This window comes from Carlito syrichta, unplaced genomic scaffold (assembly GCF_000164805.1).
Source record: "Carlito syrichta isolate Samal-C Ts95f unplaced genomic scaffold, Tarsius_syrichta-2.0.1 Scaffold143137, whole genome shotgun sequence".
In the NCBI taxonomy this organism is placed as follows: domain Eukaryota; kingdom Metazoa; phylum Chordata; class Mammalia; order Primates; family Tarsiidae; genus Carlito; species Carlito syrichta.
The window spans coordinates 28,913-55,042 of record NW_007087233.1 but is presented as its reverse complement, the minus strand read 5'-3'; the positions used below and the strand labels follow the sequence as shown (position 1 = coordinate 55,042).

Here is a 26,130-nt window from a genome sequence, read left to right as displayed (position 1 = left end):
AGCCCAGCAGGTCGAGGCTGCAGTGGCCGGGAGCAACCACTGCACTCCAGTCTGGGCGACCGAGTGAGACTCCAACTAAAAAAAAAAAGACCGGATAGCCACAGAGCCCTTGGGTGTTTGCAGTCGGATCTGAAGGCTAGTCGGATTTTTTAAGTTGTACCTTTCCTAGTAATAGATGTTACGTAAAATCAAAGTCTGCAGTGCAAAATAGTAGATTTAAAGCATGATGGTGAAAGTTCTCCTTTAAGAAAGGTATCATCCTAGCCCATGTTGTTGAAATAGTCTTTAGTACTCTGAATAACTTAAAGCATCCCAGTTCTTCCACTAAGATGTGTTGTGTAAAGTGTTTCTAAATTTTCTTGTTTTAGGAACATGTTCATAGTGGAACTTATTCAAATACCTTAGAGCGCCTGGTGAAGGAGATGGAAGACACACAAAGGTTAGTCAGCGTCATGATTCATGTGCTACATTTACTATTCTGTGGTTGGTGTGGCTTTCTGTCTACCCTTAGTAAAATGTGAGAAATTAGCATGGATTTTGCGCTAACACCATTATAATAGTTCTTCTGGGGCCAGGCATGGTTGCTCATGCCTGTAATCCCAGCATTTGGGAGGTGGAGGCGAGAGGATTGCCTGAGCCTAGGGTTTGAGACCAGCCTGGACAACTTGGTGAGACCTCGTCTCTACAGTAAATCAAGAAAAATTAGCCGTGTGTGGTGGCACACACCTGTGGTTCCAGCTGCTTGGAAGGCGGAGGCGGAAGGATCAGCTGAGCCCGGTAGGTCGAGGCTGCGGTGGCTGTGAGTGTGCCACTGCACTCCAGCTTAGGTGACAGAGTGAGACTGCGACTCAAAAAGAAAGAAATAAGACGTGCCTTTTTGTTCATAGGCTGGTCAGAAGATCTAGGTTTTATAGTATTTGGCTTTAACTCAGAATGTGAATTCCTTGCTGTTTACCACAACTGGTGTCTAATTGATAGCTGAAATTCTTGATCAAAAGCATGGGTAGAATATTGTTGTGTGTTTTTAATAGTAAAATACACATAGCATAAAATTTCCCATTTCAGCCATTTTTCAGTTCAGTGTCTTAACATACATGCACATCCTTGTGCAGCCGCCACCACCATCCAGCTGCAGAACTGGTCCACCTTCCCAGTCTGAAACGCTGTACCCTCAGACACTGGCTCCTGTGCTCCCCTTCCTCCCTGCCCTCCACAGCTACCATGCTACTTTGTGTCTCGATGAAATTGACGGTTCGAAGTCCTCGTAAAAGTGATGTCACCCAGTATTTGTCCTTTCACCTATTTGGCTAATTTCACATAGGGTGACATCGTCAAGCTTCATCCATGTTGTAGCACATGTCGGAGTTTCTTTTTTCCGACTGATGACTACATTGTATTATGCGACACTCTTTGTTATCTGTTCCTCTGTCGTTGGATATGGGTTGCTTCCTCTTTGTGACTGTCATGAATAGTGCTGCTGTGAACGCGGGTGCACAGATGGCTCCTTGTATTCCTGCTTCCAGTTCGATGGGGTGTCTGCCCGTACATAGGGTCCTGTGGTGATGCTTTGTAGTTTTCTAAGGAACCATCATGCTGTTTCCATAGTGGCTGTACCATCGTACATTCACACCAGCAGAGAATGGGGCTTCTAGTTTCTTCACATCTTTGCCAATACTCGTTCTTTTCTTTTTTTTTTAATTGTAGCCACGCTAGTGGGTGTAAAGAGCTACTACCTTATGGTTTTGATTCACGTTTTCCTGGCGACTAATGATACGAAATTCTCGTTGTATGCTTATTGCCCGTTTTGTTCACTTCTTTGGAGGAATGTCTTTTCAGATTATTTTTGTGTCTTTAACTGGGTTACCTGGGGATTTTTTGTTGCTTACATGTGGAATTTTTAAAAACCCATTTCAAGTTACTCTGAGGAAGAAGTTTTGAATCACGGTGAACACCCCAGCATACACTTACACACACAGAAATCAGAAAGTTGAGAATCACAATGACCCTAATGAAAATTATGTGGCAAGTTGCAGTCTGGTTTTGCTCGTAAGAGGGATCGGTTTGACCTGGGGGTTGAGTGTTTTCTGCAGCGACGGAGCAGCACAGTCCGTAGTCACTGACTACTCTGTATTTGCCCGCTGTGTGGGCTGGGGTTGGGATAAGAGCCTGGTTCAAGTCACTCAGTCTTGGAGAGGCCGTCTAGGAAAGGACTCTGAGCCCGACTCTGGATGTGAATCCATCTTGCTGCATTGCTGGCTTGTGTGAGTTACAGCTTTTCTTATGTGTTTTCCTGCGTGTAAAATGGGTGATAAACTACTATATGAGGTTGTTGTAAGGATTAAGAGTGAAACATAAAGCCCTTACTACAGCACCTGTTACATATCAGGTGCTCAGTGATCATCAGGTGTTGTGGTGGCGGTGGTGGTAGTGACAATGACTGCTGCTAGAAAGCCAAGTGAGCATAAAAGATTAGAGAGGGTAATCAAATTAGTGATGTTGATTCTTTGCCATTCCCTTTCCCACTCTAAATGGTTTTGACAGATCATTCTTGAAGTTCTGGCTATACAGAAATATTCAGGTCTTCTCTGCAAGGTAATGCTCTTCTAATACCATACTGGTAACCGGGTAGACGCCTAGGACCTAAAATAGACCTGTGTGTTTTAGAAAAAATAGTGCACCATGATATATTTGAGAGATGTAACTTAACCTCCAGTATAGCAAAATTTGTCATGTAACAGGGTACTTAGAAAGGGTTTCCCTTGGTGCTGCTTTTCGATATAAACTAGAGACTTGTTCATTTTTAGGGTCAACCGTTCATGGTAGCGTTGTTTCCTCTTCTCAGGCTGGATGAGCTGCAGCAGCAACTGCAGGAAGACATCAGGCAAGGCCGCGGCATCAAGTCCCCGCTCAGAGTCGGAGGTGAGGACAGCACGGATGATGAGGATGACCTTTTAGAAGAGCACAGGTATGACGTTCTTGAAATGCACTTATGCTCGATTACGCCTTTGCCTTTTTTAGTTTAGTTTTGTTTTCTAAATGAATGGGCCATTGATGGCTGTTGACGCAGTGAACAGTCTGTGATGGGTTTGAACGGCAAGTGTTGGGGCCCAGTTATGTCTTCAGTCTTTCTCGTCAGTATGGTTCTTTTCACACACAGTGGCTTTTGACTGCTAGCACAAAGAAGGAGAAGCAAAGCATGTTATCTCAGGCTAGTCTCCTAACTTGGGATTAACACGAGTTTCAAAAATAGTTTTCTTTGCACCCAACATGTTTTTACAAAACTGTATGTAATGTAACTATTTGCTGTTCGTTGACTTTTTTTGTATTTCAGGGAATTTATAAAGAAATTTTCAATTACAGTTGATGCTATTCCTGATCATCATCCAGGTGAAGAAATATTTCATTTCCTCAGTTCTGGGAAAATTTTCAATCAGTATACCTTGGATTTAAGAGACTCTGGTTTTATCGGACAAAGTGCTGTAGAAAAGCTTATTCTTAAGTAAGTAGAAAAATAGACATTTTACTTTTTTATGTATGAAAAATTACCCTAAAGGACCTCTGACCAAAGTAGTTGTCTACGAGGCTCATTTCGGTTATGGAAAGCCAGTTTCCTGAGCCTCACACTCCTGCTGCTCCTGTGTTTTCCTCTTTAGTCAGAGGAGCTCATGTAGGATGGTTGCTCAGCACATCACCTGACCTCACTTGTTGGGATTAGGATCAGTGTGTAATCACAGTGACTGTCCACAAAACAGTGGTTTAAAAAAGAAGTATATTTATTTTTTTCTTTTTTTTTTGAGTTGGGGTCTCACTCTGTCGTCCAGGTACACTCATAGCCACTGCAGCCTTGACGTACTGGGCTCCGGCGACCCTTCTGCCTCAGCCTTCCAAGCAGCTGGAACTACAGGTGTGTGCCACCACACCCAGCTAATTTTTTGATGTATTGTAGAGATGAGGTCTCGCCAAGTTGCCTAGGCTGGTCTTGAACCCCTGGGCCCAGGTGATCCTTTCTCACCTCCGCCTCCTATAGTGCTGGGATGACAGGTGTGAGCCACTGTGCCCAGCTAGATTTCTTTCTTTTTTTTTTTAAAGTTGGAGTCTCAAGCTGTCGCCCAGCTGGAGTGCCATGGCACTCTCATGGCAACCCCAGCGTCAACCTGCTGGGCTCCAGTGATCCTTCTGCTTCAGCCTTCCAAGTAGGTGGAACTACAGGTGTGCGCTACCACGCCCAGCTATTTTTAATTTTATTGTAGAGACGAGGGCTTGCAAAGTTGCCTGGGCTGGTCTCAAACCCGCAGGCTTAGACAATCCACTCGCCTCGGCCTCCCAAAGTGCTGAGCCACCAAGCCCAGCTTAGATTTCTTTCTTAAGTGAAAGAAATATAGAAATAGGAAGTCCTGGCCGGGCGTAGTCACTCATGCCTGTGATCCCAGCACTCAGCAATTCAAGCCCAGACTGGTCAACATAGCAGGATCCTGTCTCCCATTAAAAAAATCAGCCTGGTATGGTGGCATATGCCTGTAGTCCTAGCTACTTGGGAGGCTGAGGCAGGAGAATCACTTGAGCCTAGGAGTTCGAGGCTATAGTGAATCATGATCGTACCACATCGCTCCAGCCTAAGCAGCAGAGTGAGACCCTGTGTCCAAGAAAAGAGGAAGGAGGAGGAAGTCTAGGAGTGGTGTGTTGTTTCATCATCCAACCTTTCTTCTCCGCCGTTCTTAGCCGCCACCAGGTGCTGTTGGAGCTGCAGCTTTAGATTCTGATCCCCAGACATCCCACACTGCTCTCCTACTTACAGTTAGTTGGGTAGAACTTATCAAATTGTCCGCACCTGGCTGCAGGGGCGGCTGGGAAGTGATGTTGCTTCCAGTCAGCCAGTGTTGCTAGCTAAAAATCAGGGTTCAGTTCCCAAGAAGAAAGGCAGAAACAGTGGGAAGCACAGCCCATCATCACAGCCACGGTGCCCCGACTGGTCTAATTTCTCTCTGTACACGGCAGCTCAGGTCTAGAGAGAACACATGAGTTCCGGTGACAGGTTTTACGAAGTCTGCCCCCAGGCTGCAAGAGCAGGTGTCCTGGAGCTCAGAGGCTCTCTCCCAACACAGCCAGCAGACTAGCCTGGTCGACCAGATAGATGTGGAGCCAAGCCTGCAAGTCGGGCCAGCTTTAGGCTGTCTGTTGGGCTTCGTGTGCGAGTAAACCATCCATGTTGGTAGAGTCCACGCCATGGATGAGGATGACTCACATCCTCGTTTCCCTGGTTCTGTCAAGGTGGTGGTGGTAGAAGTGCTTTGCCATGAATGCAAGTCATGTTAATTTCACTTTGTTTTTTCAGATCCGGAAAAACAGATCAGATTTTTTTGACGACACAAGGTTTCCTTACCTCTGCGTATCACTATGTCCAGTGTCCCGTACCTGTGTTAAAGTGGCTGTTTCGGGTAAGAGGAATGTTGGGGCGTCATAGTGACCCCTTCTGTATATCCAAGTCAGAAACAAACTTTGAAGTATACTTTTTTTGCACATTACTAGGGAAAAAATTAATCTGGTACCCGAGACCCATGATTTCATGGAGATCGAATGAGGAAGAGTCAACAACAAAAGGCAGTAAACTGTGGCTCATGCCTGCAGCCCCAGCACTTTGGGAGGCTGAGTGGGAGGATTATTTGAGGCCAGGCGTTCAAGACCAGCCTGGGCAAAATAGTGAGACCCATCCCTAAAAATAATGATAATAATAAAGAAAATTGGAAAAAAAAAGTAGTGAACTCTTGTGGCCTAACTACAGTTACTCATAAAATCACAAAATGCAAACATCTTTATTACATCTTCACAACTAAATTTATAAAATACTAGTTAGGACTTTAGCATTAAAATTCATTCTACCTACTTTCTAAAAAATACAAATTCGTGACACCTCCCACCATGAAAATGAACTTGGAATGGAAAAGGAGAAATGAAACAAAGTGTCTTACACAGAGAAAGTGCTTAATGAATGATTATTAGTTTGGGTTTCAAAGAACAAATTCAAAGAGGGTAAAAACTCCTTAAATGCAGATATGCTTGTATGTCATAATATGGTTTTAAAGACTATAGTGATGGGCCCACATCAGCAAGATAAAAATTAACATAAAAACAAAGTCTTACTCAGAGGATTAAGAAGCAAAACACACAGAAAATAAGCCCTGGTGTAAGCAGAGGGAGCTTTGAATCAGAATCAGTAGGAACACATGGGTGGGGCAGAGGGGCAGGAGACTCACTAGAAGCTGAGCCACCTTTTACTGCCTTTTGTTGTTGTTGTTGTTACAATTTTCTAAGGGAATTTATGTTTGATTGTGAAAAGTTCAAGTAAAATGGAAAGATTAAGTTTTTTAAAAAGAAGGATGAATGCCTCTCAAATGCTAATTTCCAGAATCTGTTGCATTTTAATCAGTGTTTTCTCAAATGTTCTCTACATGCAAAACATTTCTGTGTAACTTAACATAAACAGAATATTTGAATATGTTTTATAACTTATTTATTTCAGGTAACAATGAAATAAAGTACTTTCAACTCTGAGCATTGAGGTGTCATCCTTTTTAATGACTTCACAGCATTCCTTTGTCAGGCTATCCCGGTATTGACTTAACCCAGCCTCAGTTGGTAGACGTTAGATTGCTGTATATATTCTCTTTCACATTTATTTAATTCTCTGAAATGGCTGTTTTTCACTCCCCACAAAAAGACTGATCCAAACCTTGTCCTGCATGCAGTGTATCTGTGGGTGGTGCTGCTCTTCATAGCAGAGCTTAGTGACCAGGCATCGTAGCCGAGACTTTTTTTTACACAGTTTGTGTTCAAAATGGTGCAGACTGTGTGCCTAACTAAAAGGAGACCGGGTTATGCCTCCTCACATTTAGACTTACATTTATTATGATCATAATCCAAGGCCCCTAAGCAAATGAGAAGGAGCAATAGAAACACAGTATGAATTCCTCTACAAACCCACTTTAAAGTTACTTTCACTGTTTTATGATTTTTTTAAAATTTTTTTGACTTGAGATTTTGTTCCCAAGAAATTATCTTATATAAGTGATATTAGTTATTTGTCTCTGCATCTAAATTCCTGTATGTGAAAAGGCTGACTAGATCAAAATATAAATAAAGTAGCTTTATATAAATATTACCAAATCTCTGTAAAATTCTTACCCAATCACACGCACGCTAGGTGTAAGACTGCTTCCTTCTCTTTCGGTGCTCTTGTGAACGCTGTGTGTTGCCAGTAGTCTGGATCTTTGCCAATCTGGAAATCAACTAATGATATCTTGTCATTGTTTCTATGACAACTCTTTGATTACTACTGATACTGAGCATCTTTTTTAAAGTATATTGGTATATTAACTTGTATATTTATGTCTTATTAGGTTACGGTTTATCTTTGCCTGTGATCTGAGCAGGCTTTATTTTTTTTTAGTTTCCTAATATATGACTAGAAAGACATTTTTTGACAGTTTCAAGTGTTACTGACTGGGCACAGTGGCTCATGCCTGTAATCCCAACACTTTGGGAGGCCATGGTAAGAGAATAACTTGAGGCCAGTCTGGGTAACATAGACCCCTTGTCTCTACTAAAAAAAAAAAAATTAGGATGTGGTGGTACACATCTGTGGTCCCAGCTACTGGGGAGGCTGAGGTAGAAGGATCGCCTGAGCCAAGGAGATCAAGGCTGTGATGAGCTGTGATCACGCTACTGCACTCCAACCTGGGCAGCAGAGTGAGACACCAACTCAAAAAAGAAAAAAAAGTATTCTGTTTGTCTAATTATAAATGGAAGTTGTAAAAACAAGCAGCATGTTAGGATGTAGAGAACCCTGACTTCAGAATCAGACTTGGATTTGAAGTCCACCTTCTCTGTGTGTCACACTGGGTAGGATAGTTAATCTCTGAACCTGTTTGTTAAATGTAGTAAGCGCCACTTCATACGGTTATTGTAGATAGTAAAGAAATGCGTGTAAGACACCTTTATATGTGTCTAGTAATAGGAAATGTTTTCTTTCTCGTGAACTCTCATTTATCTACTTTTGACAGATGATGTCGATTCATACAGACTGTATTGTGTCTGTGCAGATTTTAAGCACATTGATGGAAATAACAATTAAAAATGGTAAGTATGTACATTTACTGTGATTTATAGTGTATTATTGGTTGCTATTTACGTGGTATCTTTCATTTGCTAAATGTTAGCATATTTGGAAATATGGAATAAATATTCTTTTTGTAATCAAATCTCTTTAACAGTGGAATGAAACTGCAGTCAAACACAAGAATCTGCATTTTTCTAGTTGCATTGAGAAAAATGGTATAAGATTTTGTAAATTTGTCAGGCACAGTGGCTCACGCCTGTAATCCCAGCACTTTGGGAGGCTGAGGTGAGAGGATTGCCTGAGCCCAGGGGCTCGAGACCAACCTGGGCAACTTAGTGAGACCTCATCTCTACAATAAATAGAAAAATTAGCCAGGTGTGGTGGCACATGTCTGTAGTTCCAGCTACTTGGAAGGCTGAGGTGGAAGGATTGCGTGAGTCTAGCAGGTTGAGGCTGCGGTAGCTGTGATCATGCCACTGCACTCCACCCTGGGCAACAGAATGAGACTCCAACTCAAAACAAAAAAGTTCTTGCAAGTGACAGCCATCGCCTAATATTTACCCAACTGTGGCTTGCTTTTCTTGGGTTAAGTAGAAGTAAGTAGCTGCAAGTTGGTTTATTTATGTAGCCAGTTAATTTTGATTATGTTACTGGTAAGCAAGAGTATTATTGTACGGCAGATTGAAAGCATTCATTGCAAGAGCATGGCAGCTGCTTTCTCACCTGTGAGATCCCTTACGATGAAAGCAGCGCTGCGGTTTACCTGCATCTTCTGTTTTGGGGATCGGGACTCACAGGCACCGAAGATGGGATCTTTCTGTGTTGTCCGTAGTTGGGATTTGACCATTGCCATGTCCAGCCATTCCAAAATGTGCTGCTTCCCTCTAACTGGGTCCTTCCTGAGACATGAAAGCCATCCCTTTCAGATACTTTCTTCACAAATGTCATTTTCTTCACATTTATTGAGAAATGTTTAATTCCTTTGGTTATTGGTTTATAGACCAGTGATTGAGAATAAAATCCTTTCCTTCGTCAACTAGACACCTTCAGTGACTCGCCCCTGTGGCCCTGGGTCCCATCGCTGTCTGATATAGCAGCTGTGTTTCTCAATATGGGAGTTGATTTTCGATCTTTGTTTCCTCTGGAGAATCTTCAGCCAGACTTTAATGAAGACAGTCTAATGTAAGTTTTCTTCTTACAATTAGTTCCAAAAACAACATTTCAAACAACTTACATATAATTACAGTTAACATTAATTCATTAAATTCAATGTTTATTCTTGACTTTTAAATCTCTCACAGTTGAGATCATCAGTCTTGAATTTGATACAGTCTTAACATCTGTCTTAATCTAAAAACCATCATCGTGTTTGGCAGGGAAATACAGAAACATTCTCATAAAAGTTGTAAAAAAATAGTAAGACTTGCCAGGCTCGGTGGCTCAGCCTGTAATCCCGCGCCTTTGGGAGGCTGAGTTGAGTGGATTGCCTGAGCCCACGGGTTCGAGACCTGCCTGGGCAGTGAGACCTCATCTCTACAATAAATCAAAAAAAGTCAGCCGGGCGTGGTAGCACATGCCTGTAATTCCGGCTACTCTGAAGGCTGAGGCAGAAGGATCGCCGGATCCCAGCAGGTCGAGGCTGCGGTGGCCGGGAGCAGCCACTGCACTCCAGTCTGGGCGACAGAGTGAGACTCCAACTCAAAAAAAAAAAAAAAAAAAAATAGTAAGACTGTTCAGTGTTATTTAACATTGTTTTGGAGGTATTGACCAAAGCAAAATTGGAAAGGAGTAAGTAAGAGATTGGTCATTTGCAGAAGTGATTTAATCTATACACAGAAGCCTGTGTCAGCTGAAAAACTTGGTATGGGTGTCAGGGTATAAAAGTAATACAGATCAATAACCCTCAAATGTTTGAACTGTAACAAGTTAAAAGATACACTGGAAATAAAGGCTTCATTTACAATACTAAAAAACAAATACTTAGGGATAAATTTAACTGGAAGTGTGTGTGTGTGTGTGTGTGTGTGTGTGTGTGTGTGTGTGTGTGTGAGAGAGAGAGAGAGAGAGAGAGAGAGAGAGGAACATTACTGAAGGACAAAGAAAAGACCTTAATAACTGGAAAAGCGTACCATGCTTCAAATACAAAAGTTCAACATCATAAATAATAGACCCTAATAAGAAACATCAACAGGATTTTTGCGCAGGAGGAGAGTTGGGACTATACACCTGATTCTGAAATCAAATGGAAGACATAGCAAGCGTATCCAGGAAAGTTATGAGGCAGGGCTGGTTTCAGCGGGTATAAAACAGTACAGTACAGTTGCAGGGGTGCAAAACCTCATTAGTGGCACCAAATAAGGAAGTCCAAGGCAGACCCAAATGCACGTAGGTGCTTAGTGTGTGCTGAAGATGGTATTTCAGAAAAGGAGTGAACTTTTCAGTATCTAGAAAACCGGGTAGCCATATGGACAAAAATTTCGGGTACATACTTCAAGCTTTTAGATCAAAGACTTAAGTGTATACAATAAAAACATAAACGTAATGGAAGAAACTGGCAGAATTTTTCTTATAATCCTGGAAGAGAGGAAGCTGGTTTTCTGTATGACTAATACCTAGAAACCATAAAGGGAAAATTAACTCATTTGACCACAGTTTTTTAAAACCTACATGACAATAATCATTGTAAAGAAAAACCTCAAAATGGAGAGAGAGAAAAAAATGTGTATATATATGAAGCAAAGACTTCATTTCAAGTCACTAAGAAAAAGATCAATCACCTATTAGAATAATGGGCAAAGACAACGTATAGACTGCTTACAGAAAAGGAAGAACCCAGGTGTCCTGCAGTCTCGTGCTGTTCTGGTTCAGGCTACCCAGGGCTAGTGCGTACCCCACAGGGTGAGGGCTGGGTCCCACAAGATTGTCCCCTGCTTCATATGACACTCACAGGAGAGCCTTCTATACCTCTGGAGTTCCCACAACCTCTTCCTTATGTTCAGGAATGTGCTGGAATGGCTCCCAGAGCTCAGGGACACTTGATTGACAGTTGCTGGTGTATTGTGACGGGCACAGCTCAAGAAGTGGCACAGGGGAGAGATGGGCAGGTTGAGGTGGGAGCACACACAACTGCAGTCCCTCTCCGGATGCCCCCCTCCCAGCATTTCATTGCTGCTTTGGCCAGCCGAGCTCTCTGAACTTCAGAGCTTGGATTTCCATTCCACAGGGACGACTGGTGAACCAGGGTGATTAACTCAGTGTCTAGGCCCTCTGGGTGGGACTGGAAGTGTCAGCCCTCTCTTCCTGTGATTGATGGCATTGACTCCCAGCCTGTCCTCGAGTCACTCATCAGCATACATTCCAGCATGGTGGAAAGGGGTTTATGTGAGCAGCAAGAGGCTCCTCCTACCCCGCCAGAAGTCCCAAGGGTCTTAGGAGCTCTGTGCCAGACACTGAGGACAAAGACTGCATGTGTTTTTAATTATCACTTCAGTGGGACATGTATTCATATTTGGGGAGGGAAGGACTAACACTAGTAGTAGTTGTGCTGGGTACGGTGGCTCACACCTGTCATCCCAGCGCTTTGGGAGCGGAGGTGAAAGGATTGCCTGAGACCAACTTGGCCAACATGGTGAACCTCATCTCTACATTAAATAGAAAATTAGCTGGGTGTGGTGGCGTGTGCCTGTAGTTCTAGCTACTTGGAAGGCTGAGGCAGAAGGATTGCCTGAGCCTGAGCCCGAGCCCAGCAGGTCGGGGCTGCAGTGCCCGTGAGCGTGCCACTGCACTCCAGCCTGGGCAAAACAGACTCTAACTCAAAATAATAATAATAATAATAAAACCAGTAGGAATGTCTTTGGGGACTAGAAGTGGGGGGCAGAAGAGGCACACTGGAAGGGTAGTTCATTGCAGCATGCTGAGCCTTCGTCTGCTCTGATTTTTTTTCCTAAACCATTTGAACTGTGTTTTTTTGTTTTTTTTCCCAAAAAAATTAAAAGGATCTTATTTTTTGAAAGCCAAGTTCATGCAACTCCTCTTCCATGAAGCTTCACTGATGACCTCAACCAGAACTGGAGCGCTTGGACTTGCTTCTTTATATTGCTGTGGCAGTTTCTTGAGGCCGCTTATGAAGCCTTCACCTTTTAAGCATTCTTTGTAGTCAGCCACCTTCCACGTAGCTTTCTCACACCAAGGGCAGCGAGGGTAGTATTTTATTAGAAGGAGCTGGTTCAAGGTTAATCAGGTCAGGGTTCGCCAAGAGCGGGAGCAGCAGATTGACTTGGGTCTGGCATGCAGGGACTTTTGGGGGCAGTGGAAATGTTCTCTTTTTTGGTTTATGTGGTGGCTATATTTGAATATATGTTTATCAAAAGTTAAAATGGGGCCAGGTGGGAGGACTATGTGAGGTCAGAAGTTTGGTACCAGCCTGGGCAGCACAGCAGCAAAACCCTGTCTCTATCAAAAAAATCTTAATGTGGGTACATTTCTTTTATTGTTTGTAAATTGTATCTCAGTAAAGTGTAACTTTTAGAAAGTAGCCTGGTGTTTCTTAGAGAGAGTAGTTATTTTGTGGCTAACTTCACTTGCTGTATTCACATCTCAATAGTTCTGAAACACAGACAGCATCAGAGAAGGGGAGTGAAGATACATCTTGGAAACCCATTTTTTCAACTCTTCCTGAAACCAACATTTTAAATGTGGTTAAGGTAGGAAAACTGTTTTGTGTGTCTTTTGCACAAAGCTAGAATAATTTAGTCTGTGGTTTAAACAAAATCACTAATTTCTTATTGAGTCATTTCCAGTCTTTGAAACTTCTAGCAATAATCTTTGTATTAAACATTGCTTTTGCTGTTTTTATTTTTATTTTAATATTACAAGTGAAAGTTAACTTCAGGTCAGAGTTATGTCACTAAAACAGTTCTGCAACCACTGATTTTCTAAAAGTAGGACGTATGAGGAAAAAAGTGTTTCTTGCAGTATAACTTAGCAATCAAGAGTTAATAAGCGTGAAAACAGTTTGGTAGCTGAATGAAATTACACCAAACCATTAAGAAAACCTGGAAAATGGAGAGGACAATACCACTTAATTCGGCTTTTAACAATGAGTGTTTCTTGCCTTTTTTGCTCCAGACAGCTGGTGCTTGCTTTCTGTGTAGTTCTTGTTGGCATTGTTTGTTGAAAATATTTTGTAATTAAAATTCTTCAAGTAAAATATATATCCTAAAGTCTTTTTGTCTGTGCATTTATGCCACAAAGTTTCTAGGCCTGTGTACATCTATACATCCAGAAGGCTACCAGGATCGTGAAATAATGTTGCTGATTTTAATGTTGTTTAAAATGAGTTTGGAAAAACAGCTGAAAGAGATTCCCCTGGTAGACTTTCAAAGCCTCCTGATAAACCTGATGAAAAACATGAGAGACTGGAACACAAAGGTAATGTTACTTAAGACTTCAGGACTGGGTTTTTGTCCAGCATCACCGTTTGGCTTTCATAGTACATTCGGAGCTAATCCTGTTTCTGCGCTCAGTTAACATCTTTGGTGGAAGGGACTGTGTTTGCTGGAGCTGTATTTAAATTCATTATAAACATGTCTTTTCTAAAACTGCACTTATTCACTCCACAAAAATGTGTTTATTGGGGCTTTCATAGGGACTAAGAATTAACATAGATGCTGAGATTCAGCTATGGAAAAGAAAAGCCTTTGCCCTCATGGAGCCTTTGTCCCAGTCAGAGGGTTAGGTATAAACAAGTAAATGTAGGTTGTTATAGCCCGTCAGATTGTAATTAAGTGCTGCAAATTAAAATAAAGCAGGACACAGCAGGATGTGGACATGAGTGACAAGGCGGAGCGCGATGCCGTGTAAGCAAGGCAGTCGGGGAAGGCCTTCTTGGAGTGGTCTTTGAGCAGAGAGACCTGAATGAAAGGGTGCAGTGGGTCATAGCTGCAACAGGGATTTGAGCTGAACTTCTGAAACCATATGGTGGGCGAACATGTTTAATTTTTGTTGGTACTTTTTATATTGGGGGATGGACAGGATTTCACTGTTGCACTGTGGTGCAATCACAGCTCACTTCAGCCTTGACCTTCAAGCTAAACTTCCACCTCAGCCTCCCAAGTACCTGGGACTGTAGGCACGTACCACCATGCCTGACCAGTATTTGTATTTTTTGTAGAGATGAGGTCTTGCCAAGTTGCCCAGGTTGGTCTCAAACCCCTGGGCTCAAGTGGGTTCTCTAGCCTCAGCCTGGAGTGCAGAGGCACGCTCAGCGGCCACCACAGCCTCAACCTGTTAGGCTCAGGCGATCCTTCCACCTAAGACTTCCAAGTAGCTGGAACCAGAGCACGTACCATAATGCCTGGCTAATTTTCTTTTTAAACTGTGGAGATGAGGTCTTGCCAAGTTGCCCAGGCTGTTCTCGAACAGGCAATCCTCCTGCCTCCACCTCCCAAAGTGCTGGGATGACAGGCATGAGGCACTGCACCCTATAATTTTGTCTAGTGTTAACCCCACCCCATATTTTTTTGTCCTTATAAGATTATTCTGAAGCAACTGTTAGATTTTTTAAAAATTTGTACATATGTTGGGGGTGTTGGACTTTTTAAAATGCTGGATTAGGATCACTAAAGTACGAGAAATTCCAGATCAGGATCTTGTCTGACTTTGTGCATCTCTCATATACACTTGGAAATGGCTGTTTATATTTAGACAGCTGATTCTTCCAAGAAGGCCTGTTTAAATAGAGGTAAGTTGTAGCACAAAACATAAAAAGCCAAGTGAAAGTCTGATGAATGAATCTGTTCAGTCTGGTTCAGATAGTTTAAGATAAACTCAGTCTGTGTTGTGTCCATTTTAGTGTGTTGTAGACTCCACACCGCTTCTAAAAATGAGCGCCTGTTTTGTACTAGTGTTTCCATTGGGGAAGAAGGGATACAGGGATGTGTTAGAGGCTTGATTCTGCTGTCCGGTTTGGAAAGAAACCATGTTTGTTCTCTTTCTTCAGGTCCCTGAACTCTGTCTGGGCATCAATGCACTCTCAAGTCACCCCCACAACCTGCTGTGGCTTGTGCAGCTGGTTCCCAACTGGACAGCACGTGGAAGGTATTGAAAAGTGAGAGTTAAATATACTGTCATCCCAGCACTTTGGGAGGCGGAGGCAAGAGGCTTTTCTGAGCCCTGGGGTTCGATACCCACCTGGGCAACTTGATGAGACCTTGTCACTACAATAAATCAAAAAATTAGCTGCACGTTGTAGTGCATGCCCTGTGGTTCCAGCTGCTTGAAAGACTGAGGTGGGAGGATCGCCTGAGCTTAGCAGGTCAAGGCTGCAGTGGCCGTGAGCATGCCTCTGCACTCCAGCCTGGGCGATAGCGTGATACTCCGACTCAAAATAATATGAGTGAGAGTTAAGCATGAAGTTGTATGGTGTTCCCATTAATGAAATGCTCTGGTCCTTTATTTTCACTCATTCTTGCACTGTCAGATCACAGTCTCTTACTCATACTTAGTTGTGGGGAGAGACCTTGATAGCCTGATTCTGGTTCTCAACTCAGAGCCTTATGTTTTTAATTTGGTTTCTGTAAAAAGGAATGGATTTGCTTTTTTGGTTTTAGAACAAAGGAAGTCTAGCGAAGAGACAGATTTCCTGTCACTACGTCAGCAGGGCCAGAGATGGAGGCTCTTCGTGATTTGTACAGCTTCCGGCAGCTCGACTGGCCCCACGTTCAGGTGTTCCATGCCAGTGTTGCTGTTCTCTGCCAGCTGCCATGTCCTTAAGCAGCCGCCTTCGAGACATGAATGCCTGTTGACGCATTCATTGCTTCTCAAGCAGTGTTGGTTAAAATTCATTCTACATACCTTTTCATTCTGATTCCAGGCAACTGAGACAGTGCCTCAGTCTGGTGATGATCTCAAAGCTTTTGGATGAGAAACAGGAGGATGTCCCTAATGCCAACAATCTGCAGGTATGCACAAGGCTTCTTTTGTTTTGAATAAGTGGGAGAGGTAGGTAGTAAGGGGGAGGGAAAGTTGAAGAAAGTCCTGGGGGCGGAGCTCAACCGTCAGCCATGACACTTCCTGTAGTCTTTAGCAGGGTGAGATCAGTCTCTTCATCTGGGAAGTAGAAATGGTAATTTCCCAATTTCTACCACATAGGATACTTGTGGATAATATGATGAATTAGTGTATAGGTAAACAACTGGGCTGGGCTCAGTGGCTCAGCCTGTCATCCCAGCACTTTGGGAGACCGAGGCGAGTGGATTGCCTGAGCCCGCAGGTTGGAGACCCACCCAGGCAACTTGGTGAGACCTTGTCTCTACAATTAAATCAAAAACTAGACGGGCGTGATAGCACGTGCCTATAGTTCTAGCTACTTGGAAGGCTGAGGTGGAAGGATCGCCAGAGCCCAACAGGTTGAGGCTGTGGTGGCAGGGAACGAGCCACTGCACTCCAGTCTGGGTGACAGAGTGAGACTTCAACTCAAAAAAAAAAACACTGGGAAAATCATAGCATGCAATTATATGAATAGGACATCATTTATAAGAACCAGCCAGGTGCAGTGGCTCATGCCTTTCATTCCAACATGGTGAGACCTCGTCTCTACAGTAAATCAAAAAATTAGCCAGACGTGGTGGCACATACCTATAGTTCCAGCTACTTGGAAGGCTGAGACAGAAGGATCGCCTGAGCCCAGCAGGTTGAGGCTGTGGTGGCCATGAGTGTGCCACTGTACTCCAGCCTGGGCGATAGAGTGAGACCCCCAACTCAGACAAAAAAAGAAATTGCAGAACCAGAGCCAAGTGTGGTGGCTCACACCTGTAATCCCAGCACTTTGGGAGGTCAAGGCAGTAAGGTCACTTGAGCCCAGGAGTTTAGACCAACATGGACATCAAAGTGAGACCTCATCTCTACAAAAAAATATTTAAAAATTAGCTGGGCGTGGTGGCATTTGCCCGTAGTCTCAGTTACTCTGTGAGGCTGAGGCAGAAGGATTGCCTGACCCAGGAGGTCAAGATTGCAGTGAGCTATGATTATGCCACCACACTCCGGTGTGGGTAACCCTGTCTCAAAAAAAAAAGGAGAAAAATTGCAGAACTACCATGCATCAACTGCATCTCTTGCCTCTTTTAATGTTAGTCTTTTTAGATTGTGGAGCTTAAATTTGATTGTCCTTGTTCAGTAGTGAATATGTCACGCACATGAGAGTGTGTGTTAACATGCCCTGGGGAGTCCCACTCTGAGGCGTTCCGGAGGCTTTTTACAAGTGTTGACAGCTCCAGTGGGACCACCGTGGACTGGACGTGAACGCTCGCCATAGGACCGGGTCTGGGTGTTCCTGTGTTCTCTCTACTTGATCGCAGTTCGGTACAAAGTACTCTAGCAGGTCCTAGGAATTTAAAAATAATATGAACTAGATGCTCTGCCCTTGAAAAGATAATCTAGTGATTGAAATGAGACGAACCAGCCTTCGTGGGTTTGTGTGGTAAGAACAGCATGTGCAGTGTGCGTGGGGCAGAGGGCTGGAGGGTCAGCAGGCTCTGCTGGAGCAGAGCGGGGGCTGTCTTGATAGCAGCTCTGTGCGGACCATCCTGGAGCTACCGGGGTCATCAGCAAAGAGCTCTCGTTGCTTTCAGTGCTACTTACTGCCATCAGGAAAGATCTGGGGATAGGATTTTGACCATTTCCTCCTAACTTGTGCTCTGTTACCTTTTCCCTTTTTCCCCCATACGCAATAGAACTACATGGATAGTGAACCCTCAGACTCACTAGTTAGTATTCAGACACACAATCTAGTTAGGATTTTCCCCCAGTTTCTCATGGTGCTGCTTTTCAGAATTTAGTGACTTCTATCCACAGGGAGATTCACTTTGTTGACTTTCACATCATCTCACAGAGAAAGCCCTCCCTGTGACCTCTATTGTAATACCATTTGGTCTTCTCCTGAGGGTTGATCCTAAATTACAAGTGCTAGATCTTTCGCTTAAAATAAAAATTACTTTTTAGATCAGGCACAATGACTCAAGCTTGTGATCCCAGCACTTTGGGGGGCTGAGGCAGAAGGACCGCCTGAGGCCAGGAGTTCAGGACCTGCCTGGGCAACATAGTGAGACCCCCATCTCCACAAAAAAATGAAAAACTCAGCCCAGCGTGGTGGCACATGCCTGTAGTCGCTGCTACTCTGGGGGCTGAGGTGGAAGGCATATTACCTGACCTACATTCTTCTTCATTTGGTTGGGAAGTCAGTTGCTCTCCTTCTTTCCCTTCTGCTGTCACCGAGCTTGGGTCCGCATCTCCCCGTCTCTTGTAGATTTCAGTCCTGCATCGCTATCTCGTGCAGATGAAGCCCTCTGATCTGCTGAAGAAAATGGTCCTGAGGAGAAAGGCTCAGGAACCAGACGGCACAATTGATGACAGTGTCCATCTGGAGCTTGAAAAGCAGGTATTGGGGCGGGAAGTCTCAGAACAGGCACGCGACCCTGACACCATAGCTCCTAGCCTCGGACAGGTGGCACAGGGATGGCTGGGTTAGACACCAGGCACTTTCTAGCAAACATAATTGCAAAACGAATGGTCGTTTTTTCTGTATTGCCGCCATGAAATTCATCAGCAAGCCCTAGAGCTAAAAGTTGGGGTGGAAGGATGGCTGTCAGTGAGTGTTTTTGTCGCTTTTATTCGGCAGTCATGAGGTGGCAAAAAGACCACGCTGGGCTTGGACAGGAATGCCCTGTTCAGCTCCTGGCTCCTCGCTCGCTAGCCGGGTAACCACAGTGCGACCTGTCCTTCCCCGGCTGCTCTTCTGATGTGTAAGCTGGAATGACGTCCGCGTCAGCTGGTTCGTGGGAGTTAATTCTGTTCATTTCTAATTCAACAGGCATATTACCTGACCTACATTCTTCTTCATTTAGTCGGGGAAGTTAGTTGCTCTCATTCTTTCTCTTCTGGACAACGGGTAGGTAGTGCTCGGCGTTGCTGCTGTTTGTAAATAGGTGCGCTGTTGATGGTGCGAACGGGCATCTGCGTGGAGGGGAAGGCGTGTCCCGGTTCGCTGGTTTTGCTGCGGCAAGCCGGGAGGACTAGCGACCTTGCAACCCATCACCTTGGGAAGAAGTACTGTCAGGAAATGTCAGCTCTGTTGGCTGGAGTGGAACTTAACCATGGTCACGCAGCCACAGCGTCTGATGCTGCTGAGATGCGCAGGCAGCAAGTACCAGCGGGCCAACTCCCTGCTGGTTTCTTCCCGTCTCTTCTCCTCGCCCCTCCCCCTTTTCTTCTTTTGGGAAGACATTTGCATTCAAAATGAAACCGATGCTAAGTCGGGCTTCTTGGGAAATGCATTCTAAATTATCTCCCCATTCGAAGGCTTTCATTTTGTGTTATTCTCTTCCCATGTTCCTGGCGAAAGTTCTCACTTAATTCCCTTGTTTCATAACTATTCCAGTTCCTGTTTTGAAACTTCACGTCTCCGAGGCATGATAGAAGGGACACCGTGTAGACTTGTTCACATGTTTTTATAAATGCTGTTGTGTGGAACTAGGTTTGTTCTCCAATTGGAAGCCCATATCCTCCTTTGTCTGCAGTGTTCTTACATGGTTTTTGTAGTCTGTAAATTATTTTTATGATTAAAAGCAATCATTGGTTATTTTAAAACGATATAAGGTAGAACATGGAAGACTCCTACAATCCAGTTCCCTCCTGTACATTTCTCTGTAATTTATGCATATGCTAACAAAATGGTTTTAACAAAAATGTAGTCATATTGTCAGTATTATTTGCAACTTTTCTTTCCTTTTGAAGACATTTGCACTTCTGTCCAGTAACTGTAGTATTTCAGAATCTTCAATGGTGCACATTATATTTTTGTGATTAAACATAGTGCTAACGTGAACATGCTTACTTGTGTATCTCTGCCCACTTGTTCCTTTGTCCAGTAAATTCTAGAAGTGGAACTACTGGCTTCAAGGCTACAATCAACTCAAATTTTAATCATTTTAAATAGTTGTTATCACACTCTCCTCTCCACAGTGTTCAGTACGTTCTCACTAACTGTGTGTGAGAGTAACTGTTCAGGGCGCCATGCTTCTGAAACTTAAGATACTGGATTCTTCAAAGAATTAAGTGTGCTCCTATGTTAAAAGTTTGCCTTGTTCATAGAGAAAAAAAGTAGATTAGCTTATTCGTAGATTAGTATATTTGTTATTCGAATATCCCATTAGTGACTGTGCTAAAGGAAGGACTTCAGATTCTATCACCCAGTTGAACGGAGCTCTGGGGTTGATTTTCATTAATGTGAGTTAATACATAGCAAAACCCCTTAGGTTTGTGTGTGTGTGCTTTAAACTAGCAGTCTCATTGACATGGAGTGCCCGCTACGTTGGGTGGTTCGTATCAGATGCCACACACTGCTAACTTGGCTTGGTAGATTTTAAATGACCTTGTGGCTCTAACTGCATGACCCTTTCTTTGTTAACTGTAATGCTTCAGAGTTGTCTCATCCCTTGCGTTTGTTTTGCACAGAAACACTTCGTGCTTCTCTGTGGGGCTCTGGAAAAGCATGTTAAATGCGATATTAGGGAAGACGCAAGACTTTTTTACAGAACGAAGGTAGGTGTGTTTTTTCTTACTTAGTTTTTTGTTTAATCTTGGTTACATTAATACTTAAGAGAAGCATATAAGCCTCTTCCCAAAAAAAAGAACCTATAAAATTAGAAATATGACTTTCTCCTTTAATAAAGAAATCTGCCTCTGCTAGACGAAAGGGGAAAGGGAAATTCACAAAGCAGATACACTTCTTGCTTTACTTTCTGTTCTGAAACTCCTAAGGAGAAACATTCTTGCAGTACTAATGAAACCTTTTAGTGTCTCCCCATTATGCAAATCAAAACCTTGCGCTTAAGTTAGCCTCAGGGATGGAAGCATTGTTTAAATAAATAGGCAAGTCGGGAGCCAGTGCTTATGAAACTTTGTGAAACTTTGTGACGGTTGAAAATGTGTTTTATTCAAAGAGAAGAAATAGGTTAGCTGGTGTTTTAATATTCTGTGGAAGAATGTGTTCAAAGAAAGACTCTTCAAATCCTACATCTCCTATCCTGAGCTCTAGGAGAGAAATAATTCCACAGTAAGCTTGCTAATAAGCTTTTTTTTCTTAAAGGTTTTGTGTACTCAGAGACAGTAAAAAAGCCAAGTATGTGAGGGTGGGTAGGAAAGCAACATTAGTGTTGATAGAATGGCTTGACAGTTTTTCCTAGAATACAAAATTAGTCACATTTTTTAAAAACTTTTTTCTAACTTTGTTCTGTTTTGTTTTGTTTTTTGAGTCAGGGTCTCAGTCTGTCACCCGGACTGGAGTGCAGTGGCATGACCCCGTCATGGCTCACCACAGCCTTGACCTTCTGAGCTCAGGCAGTCCTTTGCCTCAGCCTCCAGAATAACTGGGACTACAGGTGTGCACCACCACATCCAGCAAATTTTCTTTTTCTTTTTTTTGTAGAGATGAGTTTGTGTAGAGATCTCGCTGTGTTGCCTAAGCTGGTCTTAAATTCCTGGTCTCCAGCCATTCTCCCACCTCGGCTCCCCAAAGTGCAGGGATTAGAGGCTTTTCTAAGGATTTTTTTTTAACTCCCAGATCAACTTTTAGCTTTCATAATATAATACAGTGCTGATTCTTTTTGGCCTCCTATGTTTAGCTAGTCATTGGATTGACATCTCAGCTTTGTAACTTCATATCTTAGTTGGAAAATTAGTCCTGTGAACACCATCTGCTTACATTCAGTATTCATATCTGCTTTAGTAAATTTAAGTTAAATATGAAAATAAGCGACAAGTGATGTCATATCAGATTTTCAAGTACACGCAGGGGAGACCTTTTTTGCCTTAGAGTAGAAACTAGTTTCAGGAGCACACATTCTTTTGAATATTGACCAGAGTTACTGGCCCGTGAAGCTTGGTAGTGGCTACTGCTGACAGACATGCTAAAAGCAGACCACCCAGGGTCTGTGTTTCTTAAAGCCAAGGGCCGGGAACAGACTGAGACCAGGGCTCCTCTTAGTGATGCGGTGGTCTGTGGAAATTGCTTCAGGGGATGGTCTTGCTGAGACAGATGTGTTGCAAGCCTCTCCAGAAGCCTAGGAGAGCTGGCGTCGTTTTGGAGAAATTTGATTTGCTAAACTCTAGATGGAGAAAAAGCAGAGGCTGCAGTTGACTTTATAAACTGAAAGCGGCTGCACAATTCCTGACTTGCTTAAATCATGTTTCTCTCAAGCCATCACGTTCAGTAGCTACATGAGAACTCTGGAGTGGGAGGGTGTCGTTTTTGTGGTAAAGTTTGAGTTTTGCATGGAGACTTGCTAAACCTCCAAAGATAGGAATATGCCAGATGTTTAGAGAAGAGTCATAGTAAAACCACTGCAAAAACACGGAAGAGTCCGTGAATTTTGGGTCTTCTGACAATGCAGAGAGAGGAACACATGACCACCACCTTTCGTGGCCTTGAGTCCTTCAAATGGAAACTGGGGAGGCTGGGAACCGCCAAGCCATGGCCCCGTGACACAGGCCACCTGCAGCCTCTGGGTAACTGACAGGAAATTGAATTCTAAGCATTAGGTGTTGTAGATTATGGTGATAAAGGGAAGTCTTATTAATTGCTGTGATTTGAAAGCCCGTCCACAAAAGATAGTACTTTGTTTTCTCTTTCTTGACAAAAATCAAACTGAGTTGTCGGGTGTGGGTCTGTCTCAACTATCAAGTCTTTGGTATCAAGTATTAATTGGTTTTTGCTGAGGATGTTCTGATCTGATCCCCTTTCCCTTTTTGATGTTTTTAAGGTGAAAGACTTGGTTGCCAGGATACATGGAAAATGGCAGGAAATAATCCAGAATTGTCGGCCTACACAGGTGTCATCTTGTTACCAGTTTTATTTATTCTAAATAGTTTTGCTAATTGCTGTTCTTCGTGCTGCTTAAAACAAAATACGGCAAAACAGAGCGCTTGCTTCCGGTGATATCGAGATAAACTGAAAACTTATCTATGTAGTACATGGTTTGTGTATGTTGTTTAGTTCTTGTTTGCTTTATATACATTTATTTACTTCCAGCAGTGGCTAAGCTCATATTAAAAGGTGACGTTACATCAAATGGAGATTATTCAGTGAAGCACATTATTTATTTATTTATTTTGAGTCGGAGTCTCGCTCTTTCGCCCAGGCTGGAGTGCAGCGACACTCTCACGGCAATCGTAGCCTTGACCCTACTAGGCTCAGGCAATCCTTCTGTCTCAGCGTTCCACGTAGCTGGAACTACAGACATATGCCACCACGCCCAGCTAATTTTTTGATGTGTTGTAGAGACAAGGTCTCGCCAAATTCCCCGGGCTGGTTTTGAACCTGTGGGCTCAGGCAGTCCACTCACCTCTGCCTCCCAAAGTACTAGGATGACAGGCTGAGCCACTGAGCCCAGCCAGTGAAGCACATTTTTAACCGAGCTGTTGAGCTCTAATGTTGCCCACTTGGCGTGTGCGGGCTGGCGTGTGCTCACAGTGGGTGCCATCGCCACGGTCTACTTCCAGAACGTTTTTGTCATCCCAAAAAGAGATCCCAAGCCTGGTAACAGTCACTCCCTGCTGCCCCATCCCCTCCTCACCCCACCCCAAACCGGAGGCAGACACAGACTTATTCTCTGCCTGTGCAGATGTGCCTCTTCTGGATCTTTCCTAGAAATGAGACACGCCATAGCCTTTTGTGACCGGCTCCTTTCACTTACATCCCAACAAACGAGTCCGTGTGGGGGGCAGAAGTCCCTTCTGTTGCTGACGACACTGAATGTGCGGATGGGTCACATCTCCCTTGTGTCAGGTGGACATCCGAGCTGGTTCCACTTCCTGCCTGTTACAAGTAATGCTTCCGTGAACACTTACATATACAGGCTTTGGTGTGAAAATGTGTTTTCAAGTGAGAACATGAGCGTCCACCTAAGGTAGAGCTGTTAGTTGTGTGGTAACTCCATGGTAAGAGCTGTGAGTAGTCGCCAGACGTTTTTGTGAAGAGGCTGCATCATTGCACATCCCACCGGAGTGCGAGAGCTCTCTGACTTCTCGACGTCCTCACCAGCACTGGCCGTTGGCTGTCTTTGTGACTAAAGCCGCGGTAGGCTGGAAGTGGGATCTCGCTGTGGTTTCAGCTAGCATTTTCTCCCTGGTGACCAGCGACGTTGAGCAGCTGTGGTGCCTGTTGGCCGCTGGATTCGCTTTTTGCAGAAATGTCTGTTCAGATCCTTCGCCCCTCTTTTTTTATCCCATACTTCATTTCAGAGTACTTTTTTTTTTTTTTCTTTTGAGTTGGAGTCTCACTCTGTCGCCCAGACTGAGTGACCGCTCCCGGCCACCACAGCCTCGACCTGCTGGGCTCCAGCGATCCTTCCGCATAGCCGGAATTACAGGCGCGCGCTACCACGCCCGGCTCATTTTTTAATTTTATTGTAGAGATGAAGTCTCGCCTGCCCAGGCAGGTCTCGAACCTGCGGGCTCAGGCAATCCACTCACCTCAGCCTCCCAAAGGTGCGGGATTACAGGCTGAGCCACCGAGGCTGGCAGAGTACTTATTTTTTAATTGGATTATTTATCTTTTTATCATTGAGCTGCAAGAATTCTCCATGTTTTCTGGATGCAAATCCTTGATCAGATGTGTAATTTGTAAATGTTTTCTCCCATTCTGTTGTCTTTTCATGGTCTTGATGGGGGTATTTGTAGCATAAAAGTTTTACCATGCGATGGAGTCCAGCCAGGAGGGACGTTGTAATGCCTTCTAATAGGTGGCCCGCCTGCTGGTTTTCAAACAAACTAACTGCAGGATTGTCTAGAATGCTGCTTCTCCCAGTTGGAGGCACCCGCTGAGTGTGGCTTCTGAGCTGAGTGTGGGTTCTGACCGTGGGTCTGGAGTGGACCGAGGGCTTCTGTCTTGCTCTTCGTCCTCAGGCTGAAGCCAGGGCTGCTCACCCAGGGACTCAACCTAGAGTAGCCAAGGCCTGGCCGCTGCTTCTATCCGACGTCAGAATAACACTCTAACCTTAACTAGGAGGCACACTGTCTTAAAAGTCTTTGAGAAATCTTAAGCTTGTGGTCTGTTATTTTTGTCTTAGTTTCTTAGGATTTTTTTTAGGCTAACCATCTGCTGATAACGGCATTAAAGCAGAAAATAATTGAATAACAAAATGATATTAATCAGCTTAGTATATTAATCTCCATAACTATGTCCCTCCATGTGTGTGGTGGTGAGAAAAACATCCTGCCCTTACTTTATACTTTTTAAAATTGACCACAAAATAAGAGATTTGAATCTGAGTGCTATAAATTTTTGGAGGAACGTACAATTTAGAGATTTAGATTATTTTCCTTATCAAAGCTCATTGTCTGATGATTAGTAGTTTTATAAGGGTTAGTTCATAATCTGATTAAATTTTCCTGTATCCTCTTTTCTTTTTTAGGGGCAGCTTCATGACTTTTGGGTACCAGATTCTTAACAGTTGTAATAACAAAAATATGAATCAAGAGAAATTCAGCAAGAGCCTTTCCTGGAGGAGAAGAAAGGATTATTACAGACTCCAATGGAATGCTAAGAAAATGTGCTGCAGATGTGCCACTTGAATATCTAGGATGAAGCTGGTAATGAAGAAATTGCTATTTCTGAAGCAGATAATGAAATGTGATCTGCTTGATTGTTACAGCAACTGACCTAGTAAAACAGTGGCTTCTTTAAAGGAGGGAGGAGTAGGAGCAGCTAATAATCACGTGTCTAACCTGCCCCTTTACTCCTCTTGTGAAGTTGTAAGCCAGTTATCTTTTTTAGATAGTATTTGTGGTACTTGGATAACCACAGGAAATATGTAAGAAAAGAGTTTGGACCAACTTGAGTTGGACTTGGAAACTAAGGCCAAGTTGCAGTTGGGTTTAATTTTCCCTCTTGGTTATTTTAGGACACAAAGGGAAAGTTCAGAACGGCATTTAGTAATAAAAAGCATAAATCTCTTCTGTAA

The 26,130-nt window shown here is 43.5% G+C and overlaps 1 protein-coding gene across 1 annotated transcript; it reads left to right on the top strand.

Annotated features, from left to right (window-relative positions):
- Positions 1-368: 368 nt before the first annotated feature.
- SLF2 (SMC5-SMC6 complex localization factor 2) lies at positions 369-26,130 on the top strand (the record flags this gene model as incomplete). The annotated part of the gene is made up of 15 exons (XM_008050178.2): positions 369-439; positions 2,843-2,965; positions 3,332-3,499; positions 5,333-5,435; positions 8,058-8,133; positions 9,154-9,295; positions 12,717-12,816; positions 13,367-13,543; positions 15,114-15,211; positions 15,987-16,074; positions 18,417-18,548; positions 18,981-19,058; positions 20,624-20,710; positions 22,930-22,998; positions 25,582-26,130. Coding segments are annotated over 15 exons (1,548 nt in total), but the record flags the coding sequence as incomplete, so codon positions are not given.